The sequence below is a fragment of the Lampetra planeri genome, chromosome 47 (assembly GCF_965212315.1).
Source record: "Lampetra planeri chromosome 47, kcLamPlan1.2.h2, whole genome shotgun sequence".
Classification (NCBI taxonomy): Eukaryota; Metazoa; Chordata; class Hyperoartia; order Petromyzontiformes; family Petromyzontidae; genus Lampetra; species Lampetra planeri.
Window position 1 is genome coordinate 5,428,638 of NC_136153.1, and position 15,815 is coordinate 5,444,452.

General features: G+C 48.8%; 1 protein-coding gene across 7 annotated transcripts in view; it reads left to right on the forward strand.

Annotated features, from left to right (window-relative positions):
• LOC144733531 (dystrophin-like) overlaps nt 1–15,815 on the forward strand; it is a 393,684-nt gene that overhangs the window by 141,793 nt on the left and 236,076 nt on the right. For all 7 annotated transcript variants that reach the window (XM_078615485.1, XM_078615482.1, XM_078615479.1 and 4 more), the window contains 8 exons: nt 431–606; nt 2,109–2,253; nt 2,772–2,947; nt 4,288–4,438; nt 6,721–6,921; nt 7,879–8,058; nt 13,379–13,480; nt 14,823–14,922. In XM_078615485.1, the coding sequence (XP_078471611.1) occupies nt 431–606; nt 2,109–2,253; nt 2,772–2,947; nt 4,288–4,438; nt 6,721–6,921; nt 7,879–8,058; nt 13,379–13,480; nt 14,823–14,922 (1,231 nt within the window). The remainder of the gene's footprint in view (nt 1–430; nt 607–2,108; nt 2,254–2,771; nt 2,948–4,287; nt 4,439–6,720; nt 6,922–7,878; nt 8,059–13,378; nt 13,481–14,822; nt 14,923–15,815) is intronic.

The window sequence follows — 15,815 nt, forward strand, 5'->3', positions numbered from 1 at the left end:
AAATTAAATACTAGCATACGACGTTTCGATTGTAACACAAGCAATCATCATCAGGTATAACTGAAATAGAAACACAAATCTAGTATACTTAGAAATGTAATGTAATACAACAGAGAGTCGGATAACATAACAGTCAACACCCTACCTGGTTGATTACGTTCTTCCTGAGAATGTTAAATTTGAGAGAGAGATAAAACACAGAACCAGAGACATATAGACAGACAGATAAGCAGACAGATATCACAGAGATACATAGAGAGAGACAAACATAGGCATACACACAGAGGAGAGACAACAGCTGCCAAGTATGATGCCGTGGCCACATCCCGCCCCCTGGATGGCCGCTCTGACCTTAATAGGTTCTCGCTAACGGCACTTGCCCCAGCAGCGCGTAAATGGGCTACGCTGTTGACCTTTGCCCCCGTAACAGTGCGTGCAGGCGACACTGCAGGGGCTCAGGGAGGACGTAAGCGGCGTGGGCGCCCGCAAGGCCGCGGCAGTGGCCTCTACGGCCTCCCCGGAGGACGCCGTTCTGATCGACGGCGCGCTGCTCCGCCTGCACCGTGAGCTGACCCGCGCGGCCACCGCCTTCGGAGACCGCAAGATGTGAGTGGGGGCCCTAGCGCCCCCCCCCCCCTCTCTCCTGGACGCGGCCCGTCATGGAAGACTCTTGCTCCCTGTCCGGCTTGGCTCCGGCCGTGAACAAGTGGTGACGCTTTTAAGTAAAGGAGCGGCCACTTTCACTGTCGGAGACCGTGAGATGTTTATGGGTTTTTTGAGTCGTGGCCCATGACGGCCCAAGCCAGGGGAAGTAAAGAATAATTCTCTCACCTGAGGGATGAATAGGAAGTTCAAATACTTTTTGGCAGGCAACCACACTTGAACGCGCACACGCACCTTAGTGATTTGCGATCGCGTGAAAAAATGACAACGCGCTTGTCGACCGAGCGTTAATGTGAGGCCCTCTGGAGTGCCAGAGCGGCCTGAGCACAGCGCAAAAATTCAAAAACCGTGTTCAGAATCGGAATCTTTATTTAGACTGCAGGAGGAGGGGTCCAATGAGCTATGAAGCTTTTTTGTCACAGATGTTCAGAATGGACGCGTCAGCGTTGTTGCCGGTGTAACAGGCTAATATAACCCCTGCCCCGATTAAACCCGGGTATAGTTTGGCCCAGGCAAGAGTATACCTGGGGGGATAAAGTGTCCTAAGCTAAACTATACCCGGGGGTTTAAACTAGATTGGGCCCTCCAAGCCAGAATATGCCCCATGTGAAAGTTCAAACGAATTTCAATCGATATCTAAAAAGTGTATAAATGGAAGAAAGAATCGCAATTTGATCAATTGAAGCATTTTTATGGTTAGGGATAGGATTAGGGTTATTATTATTATTAAAGTGTTTCTGGTTGAAGCAATCAACGTTTATGTGCTTACAGTTTTAAATTAAATGTTAGAAAAATTTACTAATTCATGTGTATATCGCTCAACACTTACTATCATGGGGGTATGATTTGGTTGTGAATAATTTTATAACTGTTGGTGGCAGTGTCCTCTGCCTATGACCCCGTCACCCAAAAATGCGCTCGATCTCACAGGGTCTCAGAAGCTAAGCGGGTTTGGGCCTGGTTAGTGCTTGGATGGGGAACCACCATGAGCGACCAGGTTTTTGCGACCATGTAAACGTTTCGATAACCCACCACCGCCCGACACGGCCAATTGGTAAGGTTTGTCTCGTGAACAAAACGTGCCAGTTAGCTATCACTCCAGCACATCGGTGTGACGCCAAGTAATTCCACAATATTCACAGTTGCGTCCGACGTTTGACTGGTTGATGACAACCAGATTCATCAAGCAATGTGCCAGAATTGCGAAGAAGTCTTCCTGTGGGGGGTTGTGGTAGTCAACAGAGTGCAGCGCAGCAGGCGTTGTGTCATACTGCACTTCTATGCTTCCGGCCTTCACTGGCCCACACTGAGCAGCATGGTGAAGTGTGCTCAAAAAGAGCCAATCACGATAGAGGCGTCTGGGAAGCCCCTCGACCCACAGCAGTGCCGTTGACACGACTCGAGCAGCTGCCCATTTGGGGGGGGGGGGGGGGTCCCTTCCGCAGGGTCTACGACCGGGCGGTGGAGCAGTGGCGTCAGTTTCACTGCGACATGAAGGAGCTGACCCAGTGGCTGTCGGACACGGAGGCGCTCGTCGAGCGGCTCTCGGAGGTCGAGGGTCACGCTCCCGTGGAGCAGGCTCAGCTCTGGGTGAGTGGGCTCGGTTCCTGGCCTCGCCGTGCACCCACCCCCGCATGGAGCTCCAAATGCGTTTGCACTTGTTCGCTCGTGAATGTGGTTATTTCAAATGACGCCTGTGCCGTGCGTTCTGTTTTCGTCCGTTAGTGCGTATGCCAAACCAAGCAGCAATCGCACCCACGCATTCATTTGACCCCGCGCGTTCATTTCCCCCACACCTCCCATTCGCAGGGTTGGCAACTCGTGATTCACTTACCCACTGACACACTCATCCACCCACCCACCTCACCATCTAGCTACCCAACCACCCACGCATCCAACCACCCACTCGCACCCTACTCGTGCACTCATTCACCTACTTGACCACTCACTCAAACACCGTCTTGGCCACTCAAACACCTACTTACTCACCCATTCAGTCACCCCACCTCACCCACCACCTCGCCCACCCACTGAAACTAGCACTGTTCAACGTACATACACTGCCGTCTCAAACCCACCACTACCTAACGCACGTTGCCACCCCGCAGGAGCTGATGGAGGGCATCACCGCGCACGAGACGCTGCTGCTGTCGGTGACGTCGGCCGGCGGCGAGATCGCTCGCGACTCGCACACGGCCGACTCGGCGCTCATCGCTGAGCGCATGGCCTCGCTCGCCCGACGCTGGGAGACGCTTCGCGACGCGGTCAATGGCAAGCAGAGGAGGTGACAGCCGCACTCCTCGTGCTCGCGCAGGGGCCGGCTAGACCAGGGGGCCGGCTAGACCAGGGGACCGGCTAGACCAGGGGGTCAGCTAGACCAGGGGGTCAGCTAGACCAGGGGGCCGGCTAGACCAGGGGGCCGGCTAGACCAGGGGGCCGGCTAGACCAGGGGTCGGCTAGACCAGGGGGCCGGCTAGACCAGGGGATCGGCTAGACCAGGGGACCGGCTAGACCAGGGGACCGGCTAGACCAGGGGGTCGGCTAGACCAGGGGGCCGGCTAGACCAGGGGGCCGGCTAGACCAGGGGGCCGGCTAGACCAGGGGGCCTGCTCGACCAGGGGGTCGGCTAGACCAGGGGGCCGGCTAGACCAGGGGGTCGGCAACCTGCGGTTCCGGAAACTCTTGGGGCGGCTTCTCCTTTGTGGATCTTTGGGCTTGGGGCCCCCCTTGCGGGCAGCCATTAAAATGTTTTTTGTTATCTTAAACGTCACTTGACACAAAAATAATAAGCAATGTATTAAATATGACAGGGAATCGGTGACTACGGAATGTCTTGGTGACGACAAAATGAACAGTCAAACTGTATTGTTATAGAAATAACATAAATAGACATCTATTTTGTTATTTAATTGAGAATGTGTTTTGTCAACAGCTGTCTGCCTGCTGTGTGTTTGTGTATATGTACAAGGAGCTCTGCGTGTGATGCGGCTCTCAAACTATTTTGGGCAAAGACAAAAAATAAATTGCTGCCCTTCTTTGAAAGGTTACAAACCCCTTGGCTAGACAATGCTCTCCTGCCATGTAGAGATGTCAAGCACGAGGTGTACCGGCTTTGGCGGTGGTGCCCGTCATCACGCGGTGCACTCGCAGGGGCATTGACATGGTCCGAGCAGGAGAGCGTTTGGCCGCTCGTTGCCGGAGGCTGTGCGGTTCGAGCCCAGCGGCCACCCTGGTAAACGCTGTGGTTGTTAACAGTAAAGTGCTGCTGCTGCTATGACTACTACTACAACACGCTAGAGGTCCCGTGATTTATAATTCGAAAAAGGACTATAGGCCCATTGTCGTGCCAGCGTCATGGCCCGAATTTGCTCAATTTGAAAAATCTCGGCGCAAATGACTCTCCTTGGATTACACGCGCGGCAACATCGCCCTCTCCTGGCAGATGCCACCCGCCTGTGAAACGCCGCACCTTCGTGACGGCCCCGAGTGGGTCAGAATGATGCGAATACCGAATCCACTCAATTGTCGACGTCGTTGTAACGAACTGTTAGGTGCATGTAACATTTGAGTGAGCTCTCTGGCGGTCCGTTGCTTGTGCTCTGCTATGCCACATTGGCGCTGGAGGCTGGAGGAGGAGGAGTGGTGTCCGCCGTCCCTTCTTCAGGAGGAGCTGTGCGACCTGCGGCTCTCACTTGTCGAGGCCGAGAGGCGATCAATGCCCCAGCAGCTGCCTGGCAACATCAGGGGCCTCCAGGAGTGTCTGGACCAGATACAAGTAAGCAAGGGGGTTTACTTGTCGATTTAAAGCTTTCGTGACTGCAGGGATTCATATTCTTGGTTCTTTCGGTGAAGTCACATAGAAGGGAAATAATTAAAATAAAACAATACAATTCTCACGACGTTTCGATTGCAACACAAGCAATCATCATCAGGTGTGAAAACCACAACAAGAAAATGTTTGAACCGCCACTTTTTTCAAAAATGTTCTTGCTGTGGTTTTCACACCTGATGATGCTTGCTTGCTTGTGTTGCAATCGAAACGTCGTGAGAATTTTATTGTTTTATTTTTTTTATTATTTCGCTTCTACGTGACTTTACCGAATGAACCAAGAATAAGGGGGTTTAAGTTCTGAATTAATGTTTGCCGGGTCGCTGTTAGACCTCAAGTAGGCACGAGGCTCATAGCCCCGAAGTCATGACGATAGGTATACTGGATGTGGTGTGCTGGGTTGTGTCAATATTTTCTGTGTTGATATGAACCGCACAGACCCGGCTTAATTTGAGCTCTGCAAGTAAGGTTTTACAGGTTTCTAGTCGGTGCTCCGTCAATGGAAGAAGAGCAAAACCACACGAACTCTCTTCTACCAGCTTAGACAGTGGCACACAGTCCGTCGTGCTCTGACTGTAGAGATTGCTACAAGTGAAAGGCCATGCGAGAGGGCGTGTGGCACAATTTAGGCACCAGCTAACGTAGAGTGCGGTCGTGTCGTTACGGTTCTCTGCGGTGAGTAGCAATGTCTTTAAAAGCAACGGGCGCTACGCCTCTCTAAATAAAATTTACTCTGAACCGCTTGCGTGTTCCGAGATTCGGCGGTGAATGGAACACCGCACCGTGCAACTTGCAGACGTATTGGAATGGGAAAGAGTTAATAATTCACATGGGCACAGTGGCTTTCCATCTTAAACCTCATGTTCCTAGGGGTAGGAGGATAAAAACACAGGGCAGCTTTCACGAATACATTTCGATCCATGTTTTTCTGCTTCGTGGTCAGCAAGTTTAGTTTTGGCCCTTGCGGTAATGGCAGGGACCAGCGCTAATTCACTAAAGCAAGCCAATACTCTGCTGGCACTTGCCGAGTTGAGCCCCTGAGGCATTCTTCAGGGCACAACATTTTGGCATGAGACTTGATGATTTGCTGCCTGTATATAATTTATTAAATATATATTATTAAAACAATATGTATGAAAAAAGCCAACATTTCCGCCGCAATTTTTTTATTTCCACGCTTGCACGGGCGTGCTTGCGCGTCCATTGTGTACGTGTGCTAATGCACGAGCATGTTTTGCATTTTGAAAGACGCCCGCAGTGCACCTAGCCCGGCACCGTTTATTAGAGACTGATGATGGTCGTCGCATCTTGTGTGCGGCGTTGGCTGCGCTTCGCCGGTTTTTGACCTGGAGGCCAAGGGGACGCGAGGGTTACGACATGGAAATGAGTGATAATTTGGATTCTGGCCTCATCCGTGATATCACCACGTACTTAAAGTAAAGCGCAGGGACTTGTATTTTCCGCTCAATGAAATTTCACGACGACAATGTTTTTTGTACACGCATTGGGCACACGCACAATACGGTCCGCATTTCGCGGTTCTCTTTCGGCAGGCCGCAATGCCAACTGCCGCGGATGTGTGTCGGCCTTAAACGTACGCGCCGGCCGCTTCGCTTACGGTGGACATTGAAGATCCGGCGACGTCATTTGAATAGATTGGGCCTTGAGCTGGCAGTATGGTCCAAATGTGCCCAATTTGAAGATTACTTACATTTTTTTTTCAACCAATTGGGATTACACGGAGCAGTCGTTGCCCCCATCCTCTTCCCCCTCACTGGCAATACCAATTCCCACATGCAGGCCAGATGTCCAGTCTGCCTTGTGCCGCACAGGGGCACCCCCAGTGGCAGCTGTCCTTACACACGTGTGGAAATGAGATGTGTGTGAAGTGCTGTGAGATGCCCCCGGCATGTAGGGCACTTTAAAATAACAATTACAATTATTATTCATAATTATAATTTTCATATGAAAAGCAATAAATAACCAATACCTGTGGGTGGGGGGTGAGGGCGTGAAGACCAATTTAAATAGGTGAGTTTTTGCAAGACAGCACTTGCTGTAAACATCTCCAACGACTACTGATTGTCTCAATCATTTAGCAAAGGCAAAGCGTTTCAAAGCGCGGGAGCTGCACCGGCAAAAGCTCCCCCCCCCCCCCTTTCCCCGATAACACCCCAGGAAACGAGGTCCCGTCACCTCCCGGCGATGCCGACACGTGTGCGTTGCAGGTGTGCGTCGACGAGCTGCCCGCGTGGAGGGAGCGCCTGGAGAGGCTGCGCGAGAGCGCACAGGAGCAGCCGCCGCCGGTGCTGGAGGACGAAGAGGAGGAGGCGGAGGAGGAGGGGACGGGAGACGCCAAGGCCGTCTGGGCAATGCCCGACGACGATCAGATGCACGAGCTCTCCAACCTCTTCCACCTGTGGGACAAGGTAGGGAGGGAAGCCCTTCACCCCCCCCACCCACCCGCCTGCCTTCGCTCGCTCAAAGTCATAGACGTCGTCGTGGCCGAAGGCCCCGTCGATGCCCACCGCACCGTGAGCCCAAAGATAATGGCAGCGCAGCGATCGCGTGAATCGCAAATGCGGATTTCGCGCGCGCGGTTTGTTTCGTCTATCTTGAGCCCAGCAATCGACTTTGAATCGATGAAAGGGGATGCACTGTCACGTGCGGTCATGTGAGTAGGAACAAATAGAAACACATCTCCGTTCTGTGTTTCCACGTATAATTACATATATTTGTAATTTTACTAGTTCTATTGGCTTTCCAGACGAATATTGTTCGGCAAGAATATTCTGTACCGGTTTCGATCTTCGTCTCATCATTTCTTTGGAACTGCTTTTTGTGTTTCGTTTGTAGTTGTTCACCCACACTTTCTGACCCCCCCCCCCCCGACTGGGACATCTGTGAAAAGTAGCATAACAGCTCGTCGGAGTCCTTCTCCAGTCCGAAATAAACACATTCCTGCGGAGGGAGCTGGTAGGAACGTTGGGTTGTTAGGTCAATGGCCAGGGTCAACGGCGGCGTGGTGTATTCTGCAAATATGCCCGACTGTGAGAGCGGGCACAAGCCGGCGTGAGTAGGTTAAACGTTGAGTTTTATAAGGGCACCACAGGGTGACCAGCCCCTTCCCACCCAGCCCCTCCCCACCCTCCCCACCCAGCCCCTCCCCACCCTCCCCACCCAGCCCCACCCTCCCTCCCTCCCCACCCAGCCCCACCCTCCCTCCCCACCCAGCCCCTCCCTCCCCACCCAGCCCCTCCCTGCACGACGGACTGACGGACACAATAATCCCCTGTGGGCTGGTGTAACCAGAAGGTTCCTACCAGTAAGATTCTGATAACTCTGGTCGCTTGCGGGCACGCACCCCGCCCCCCCCCCCCCCCCAGGTGTCGCACGAGTTGCCGGCTCGCTGGCGCGAGGTGGAGGGGCTGCTGCACTCGATGTCGCGCCTCGACGAGCGCTCGGGGAAGCTGCTGCCGGCGCTCGCCGCCGCCCGGACGCGGCTGTGGACGTCCCGCGACGAGGCGCCACCACCACCGCCACCGACGCCGGGGTCCGGCGTGCAGGTGCGCACGCGCGGTGGGAGGATTCTCGCATGGGTTAACTTTTTGCCATTTCGACGACGTATGCCAGAGGTCGCAACCGGGTACCCGATCCCCGTACCCTACCCGATACCCGGCTACCTGTACCCGGCTGGGTACGGGTACCAGTTTGCAACCCTGGTGCGGCCGGGTACGGGTACGGGTAGACCGTGAGTCACTGGTGAGTAACTGTTTGTCACTCATTTCCCAAGGTCTTGTCTCTTCTCACAATTCAAGTTCCTAGAATCAACCCACCCGCACCTGCAACATGGCTTCATCCCAGAGGTCGCAATCTGGTACCCGATACCCGTACCCTACCCGTACCCGGCCGGGTACGGGTAGGGTACGGGTATGGCCGGGTACGGGTACCCGTTTGCGACCTTGGTGCGGCCGGGTACGGGTACGGGTAAGGAATCAAAACCCGTTTGTGACCTCTGACGTACGCGTTATCGTACGTCATTGGTTTTTCTTCCGATTTTTCGTTCCGATGACGATTCCGTTGCGGCGATGTTAACACGCGCACGTGTACGTCATCGGGATGGAATCAGAAGTAAAAAGCCGCGCGGGGAAGGCGCGTGGCACAGTTTGGCGCCGGATATCGTAGTGTGCGGTCGTGTCGCTACAGTTCTGTGCGGTGAATGCAATGTCTTTAAAATCAGCGGTGCTATGCCTCTGAAATTAACGCTGAACCACTTGCGCTTTCCGAGATTCGGCAGTGAACGGGTCACCCAACCTGTAACTTGTTGTTTCGGCATCGGGAAAGGGTTTAAAGTCAGCAGCATAAATGCTCTCAATTGAACGGTGCACCGGATGAGCGAAATATCTGATGTTTTGAAAACGTGTTGTGCTGTAAACCGGCGCTGTAGAGGCAGCGGGGGTTGGTGTATCGGACTAATGACAACTTGTTGAGAGACTCAAATTCCCGTGGGCATCCCAGTGCAATATCCTGGCTCGCCAGCAGAAAGTATGACAGCAAAGTGTGTGGACTGATTATCTGTCCCTTTCGTACGGGATAGAGTGTTGCCCCCTCGCATGTGGGGTGGGGGGGGAGCTTTATCAGTCAAAATTTCATCCATCAGCCACGTATAAATAATATCTTTGCAAACATAACAATTTTGTCGGGTGGTTGGAGCGTCAATGACAAGAATTTTGGCGTAAAACTACCACCACCACGTGGCCTAACCTAAAAAACAAATCTGGATCATGCAAGGGGAGGTATTGGTGGCACGATTGGGCAACAGAAATTGTACCAGCAGTTGGACACCAGGCTCAGAGTGTGGTGTGCGAACCACTGCACCACGGAGCCATTCCCTCCTTTACGATATAGTATTTTATTCCTGAAATAAACTTTATTTCCCTTTGGGCTAAATATTTTATAAGTTTGGCCTGTGTAAAAAATGTGATTGTAGCATTCAATCTAGCATTTTGCGGCAGAGGAAAATCTGAGTGCGGACTCCGTGAATTAAAAACAGCGCTTCGTGATGGCATTGGCAATGTCGTTATGAGTAAAAGTGTGAGAGTAGCACTTAAAATTCAAGCCGCGCAGACCTCGCCACTGTTTGACATTTGAAAATTTCGCAGCTGACTCTGAGCCGAGCGCTGCTGAAAACAGACCACAGATGGCCATTGTCGATAGCTGCCCAGTTGCTGCTACCCATCACTTTGCCCACTACAAACGCGATTGATTAACTCCAACTATGCATGCAATTTGTAATAATCGAAACACAATATTCTCACGTACACCAAGTTGATGTGTTTACCACGAACATGAGAAATTGTAATTGATGGGCCCGATTCCAACTCTTAGTTTTTTCAGTAGTCACGTAGGTAAAAAATGAAATTAAAATTAATAAAAATAAAATAATAAAAAATCACGACTTTTCGGAGGCAACACAAGTCTCCGTCATCAGGTGGGACCGTCACAGCCAGATTTGCTGTATCAAGTGAGGCAGAGATTCCAAGATGCAAGTTCTTAAATACAAGTTAAGGGGGAGGAGAGGGGGGGAGCTTATCAGAATGTGGTAGCCAATGAATGTAACGTATCGGGAGGGGGGAGACTTGTGTTGCCTCCGAAACGTCGTGATTTTTTATTATTTTATTTTTATAAATTTTTATTTCATTTTTTACCTACGTGACTTTACCGATAAAACTAAGAGTATGAATCCTTGCAGTCACGAAAGCTTCAAATTTAGAATTAATACCCTCTATATTCCTGTTGCACGCATTGGTTTCACTCGCCCCCGGCTCTTGCGTGCATTATGTGCTGATGAGATTCGGAAAGTCAAAACCGGTCCGGAGTTTGTTCGCTTAAAAATATGCTACAGCAATACGTTGTTCCAGGAGGGCCAAATAGGCCAATGGACTAAATTGTAATTTTATGTTTGTGTGATGAAACAGACCCTTGGCTCTTTGTAATGTATTTATTTACCCAAAAGCCAAACACGTACATGGTTAACAGAGGGGGTGGTGCGACAAATTCCTTTCGTTATCGCACTTTGATTCCACACTCCCCACATCTACGCTCGGTTTGGCTCTTGCGACCAATATCATCCATAATACAGATGTTTTTGGTTAGATTGTGTAAATATATAAATGTGTCTTTAAACCCGCCAACCACGCGACAGCCAATTAGTAAGGTTAGTCACGTAAACAGAACATGCCAATTTGCTACGAGGACAGCACACCGGTGTGTTGGAGAGTAAATCCACAATCTTCTTGGTTCTTTCGGTAAAGTCACGTAGAATGGAAATAATAAAATAATAAAAATAAAACATAGTAAAATAATAAAATAAAATACTATAAAATAATACAATTATATTGTAATATTCTTATTTCTATTCTACGTGACTTTACCGAAAGAACCAAGAAGATGAATCCCTGCAGTCACGAAAGCTTTAAATCGAAAATTAAATCCACAATGTTTACAATCGACGCTCACCCATCTATATTCTCAGCGCCTTGACCGACCCAAACCGAGCGGCGTGGTGAAGTGCGGTGAAATAGTGCTCATGACCTGCACAGCATGGGTAGGTCCCCTCGTCCAAGATAACTCTATCCAACACGACGGAAATACCCCATCGCACTTTGTTACAATGCTCCATGCTAGCGCACGTGCGACCCGATTGCACGCCTCGCAGTGCCGGTGAGAGCCACGGGAGGGGGCCCTTGGTGGGCCCAACCGATCGTCACCGCTAACTCATCACTCGCAAGCCATATCCATCCACAAGGTGGCGGCAGCGAATAATACGATTTTAACATGATGGGCATTCGTAAATCAAGCGCTCTCGTAGGTAAAAATTTAAAATTAAAATTTTATTTTTTTACCTACGTGACTTTACCGAAAAAACCTAAGTATATGAATCCTTGCAGTCACGAAAGCTTCAAATCTAGAATCAAGCCCTCTCCTCGACCGACGCCTCCCCCATGCCGTGTTGACCATACTTCACCGCACTGGACAGTGCGAGTTGTTGGAGGGGAGCGGCTCCAGTGCTGGTTCAGATATCACTCGCCACTGATGTTCACCTTGGACGGGCTTGTGGATAGGAAGCAAACCTTGGTGACCAGGTTCAAAAACGCGTGTGTTAACCGCTCTGCCACCGCCCCCCCCACGACCAAAGTAAACCGACGTGTACGAAAATAATACATTGTAATTACTGTACTCGTCTGTAAACACACGGCTGGCCCTTGCAGCCTTGCGAGTTTGGTGACCTTTAATTAAAGAGCATGGCTGTAACCCAACAAAACAAGGGCACAGACAATTACGCCTGGCGCTGTTGGAAAGCCAACGGGGGGGGGGGCGGGGGGGGGGATCATCGCCGGCGTTGAACGGCGCCGGAGCCAGCCATGCCACTTGGTCGTGGATTCTCGGATGGCATCTCGGAGGATGAGCCCGGCTACGTGGATGAAACACCCGCGGGGGCACACGGTATCCAGCGGGCGCCAGATTATAACGCGGCCCTTGCCAGAGGGACAATTGGTGCACGGTGAAATATGGGCGATTTTACCGTCTTCATCAGCGTCGTCGATTAATATATTTAACGCGGTTCATATTTTATTACTGACGACCAAATCACCAATTTGCGCGCCCCAAGCTCGTCAGTTCTGAGAAAGCAAAGCAGCCTTGAGCAAGTGCTTGGATCGGTGACCAGCAGACGGTCACTTCAGCAAATTCCGCTGTTGTACTGTACTTCTACGCCCCCCTCTTGACGCTCACCGCATTCACCAAGCTGCACTCAGCAGTGTGGTGAAGAATGGTCATTTTTAAGCCTGGCTTTGAATATCTGGATTGCTTGCCGCCCGTGATAAAATCCAGGTTCTCAAGGGTTGTTCGTCTCTCTCCAAGTCGCCAAAAGAGTGCACAAGAAACGATCACATAAAATACGATTTGCTGTGCAGGTGGCATACATATAGGCCGTGTCTGCTTGATGAGGGATTATCGACATTTTCGCATAGAACGCCTAATGTGCGTTTCTGCAAGTCGTGCAGTAATTTAAAGTGCGATCTTTTAATAACGTTTTGTTCATGCCAAGGAAGGCTGCAGTCTTCTTTTGTTCTCAACCCTGCCCTGTTTTTGGCTTCCCTTTTTCCAAAGGAGAGGGACAAAAAATTAGAAGGATAAAATTTGGGTTTTCACTTAATTTGGCTCAATTTCACATCTGGGAATTCCAAACACCGATTTGGTTTACAAACAATATCACAGTGCAGCCCATGGGTGGGAGTCCACCTTCTACTGTGTAATTGGGGGAAAAAGGCCACAAAAAAGGCCCATAATCACGATGGTGAGATGTTATCTCCCTCGCCCGGAATACAGGAGGTCTTTGGTGTTCGATCCTGACCCTGACGCCGGTATATTTAGATTTTGTATGTTCTCCCCGTGGTCACGTAGGTTTTTTTCCGGGTCCTCCGGTTTTCCCTCCACATTTATAAAATGTGCGTTTCGAGTATAATTTGGCTGTTACAAATTTCAACGCAATCAGCCACTCCATTCAGCTAACATTTGTGGCCAGGTCGCATCTGAACATGTATAAAAAAATGTTTTATCATGGCACGTGCCAATAGTACAATCGGAATAAACTATGGGGGAAGAGGATATAATTCGTTTTTATGGTAATGTCCCATGTGCTAGGCCTTTTTCAAAGCGCTGAAATATTGATGAGGAAAATGTTCTAAGAAATAACATAAGATAGGAAAGTATGTGAAAGTAATAGTACCCAGTGTAGTTTTTTTTTAATGATTGATATAACAATCAATGATTTGTAATGCGGGACATGTACGAAATGATAACTTTAACGTTTTATCTCCACAGAAGCCGGAGGGTTTGGTGCCCTTTGACCTTTCTGCCGTGAACACTTTGTTGGCCGAGGCAGAAGAAATGGAACGTGCGGGGGTTTTACCAGAAGAGCTTAAGGTGATGTGTTCAATGTTAACAGCGAGGATCGAACACAAATGCTTGTGACTTCTCGTTGATGTACACCAGGTTGGTGAATGGCAGTTGTATTTGTAAAGTAGGTTGATAGTGGCCTGCTGAAAGGCTGTATTTTTCCACAATTCACAAGGGGAGGTCACATGCATGGCCATGAAGTCATTTCATGAAAATGTAACTTGGCTATTATCTGATTAGCTGTCCTACGAAGCAATGTGAAGTGTCCTTTTTATTATTATTATTAATATTCTAAGAGTACCGTTAAAATATATCGGGTGATATTCACATCTTGACAAAACGGACAATGCATTGCATTGGCAGCGCTCAGCCCTGGACACTAAGACTGGTGCCAACCCTGGGCAATCATAACTATCAAGAGTGGTTTCATCATTTGAAGTGGTGGTGCTCACCTGATCAATAATAATAATTGTTTATGGTGGAGACATCGGCTTCTTTTTTTAATGGACAAAAAATAACATCAATATTTTGTGGTTTATTTACACATCATGATCAGATATTCATGCAATTTTACACAGTTTTTTTTTTTTAGGAGTTGTGTGGTACAGCTCTCTGATGCGTTTTCGTGTCGTTCGGCACGATGTCCAACGTTTCGTTCTCCATGCGTTTGAGAGCCGCTTCAGCAACTGAGAGATTCTTGAGTAACTGAAGCTCCCCAGCACGTGGGGGCGAAACGTCGGACATGGTCTCAAACAACTCGCGGTACAACCCGAAAGCACATTGGAGAGCTAAACAATAAATACCACTGGTCAACAAAAAAAACATTTTTTTCTGGCCTGGACTTTTGCAGCTGTTTTAGACTAATTTCAGGGTGCTGATTCCAAATATGATCTCAGATTTGCTCTATCACATCTCATTTTTATGCTATCGGCATACCTCATTTTCATTGATTTTACCCGAAATTAACTCTGTCACTTATGATTGCAAGTTGTTGTGGTGCTGTATTTTTAGGATAGTGTGCTTATAATATAATTTTATGTAGATATCAACATTTATTTAATATTTTTCTTCTGCAGTTTTTATTGAAAATGCAATATTTGATATCTCAAAAACCTGATGTGATAGACAAAAACTGATGCCAGATTTGGAATCAGCACCCCAAAATTACCTTAAAACCGTTGGAATACCTTATGCCAGAAAAAGTGTGTTGTCCAGTGATATCTTTAAAAAATACGAGTATCTTGTCTTGGCGAAAGCCTACCGAGCTCATGCGTTGCCTCTGGGGCAAGGAAAACATGGCATATGTATTTGAGAGGCGGGTGTTGTATCATACTAGTAAAATGACATATCACTGTTGTTGTGTTTACAGGTCACAGTGAGGAATTTGCATACTGAATGGTTGCAGTTTAATGAGCTGATGCGAGGCCTTCCAAAAGCCAACGAAGAGAAGCCTTGCTTTGTTGATGCAGGTATCTGAACCCCACATCACATAAAAATAAACTAAATTTCGATTTAAAGCTTTCGTGACTGCAGGGATTCATCTTCTTGGTTCTTTCGGTAAAGTCACGTAGAAGGGAAATTACGCTGTCTTTCCGACAGACCTGTTCTTCACCTGAGGACGGCTGCTTGCGTTGTGGCCGAAACGTCGTGACAATTATTTTATTATGTTTTATTTGTATTATTTTATTATTTCCCTTCTACGTGACTTTACCGAAAGAACCAAGAAAAAAAAGAAACTACTTAAAAACATATAAACTAGCTGAAGCTATAAAACTTAATTTCCATTTTTGAAGTGTTGTTACGGTTTAATGGGTCGAGATAATATTTATATTTTGGAAGTAATAAATATGCACTTTGCTTTGAATAAAAGTCACCTGCGTTTCTTGACAGGTCATCATTTTTGGCCCCAAGTAGTGCAATGACAAGCCTGCTAAATAAATTGCAGGCTGCTATCCTACAGGAGTTTTTATTACCCCCCCTTTCTTGATCACAAATTTGTTGGATAATTTACGCTGAAACATGCAATTTGCAGACAGCCTGTGGTGCACTTTAAAATTATGCTGTGTGCGCTTCCCTGCTCCTGTGTCACCGCACTCGCTGACTGTGCGTGTCCTTTGGTCTTTTCTTCCATCCATTTATCTGCACATCTGTCCCTCCCTCTCGCCCTCCTCATTTCGTCTTCTTCCAAGTGCCTCTTCTTTGAATTAAACTGTCTTCAAGAAAAATGAAAATTTCCTTTTTTTAATCATGATTAGGATTAAGTTATATTGGGGGCGTGTAGAGTTAAGCATTGCTCGCCCAATGGCACGCAGTGTGATTTATCTTCCTGTGGCAACATAAGCTTCAGCTATGACAAGTTCTG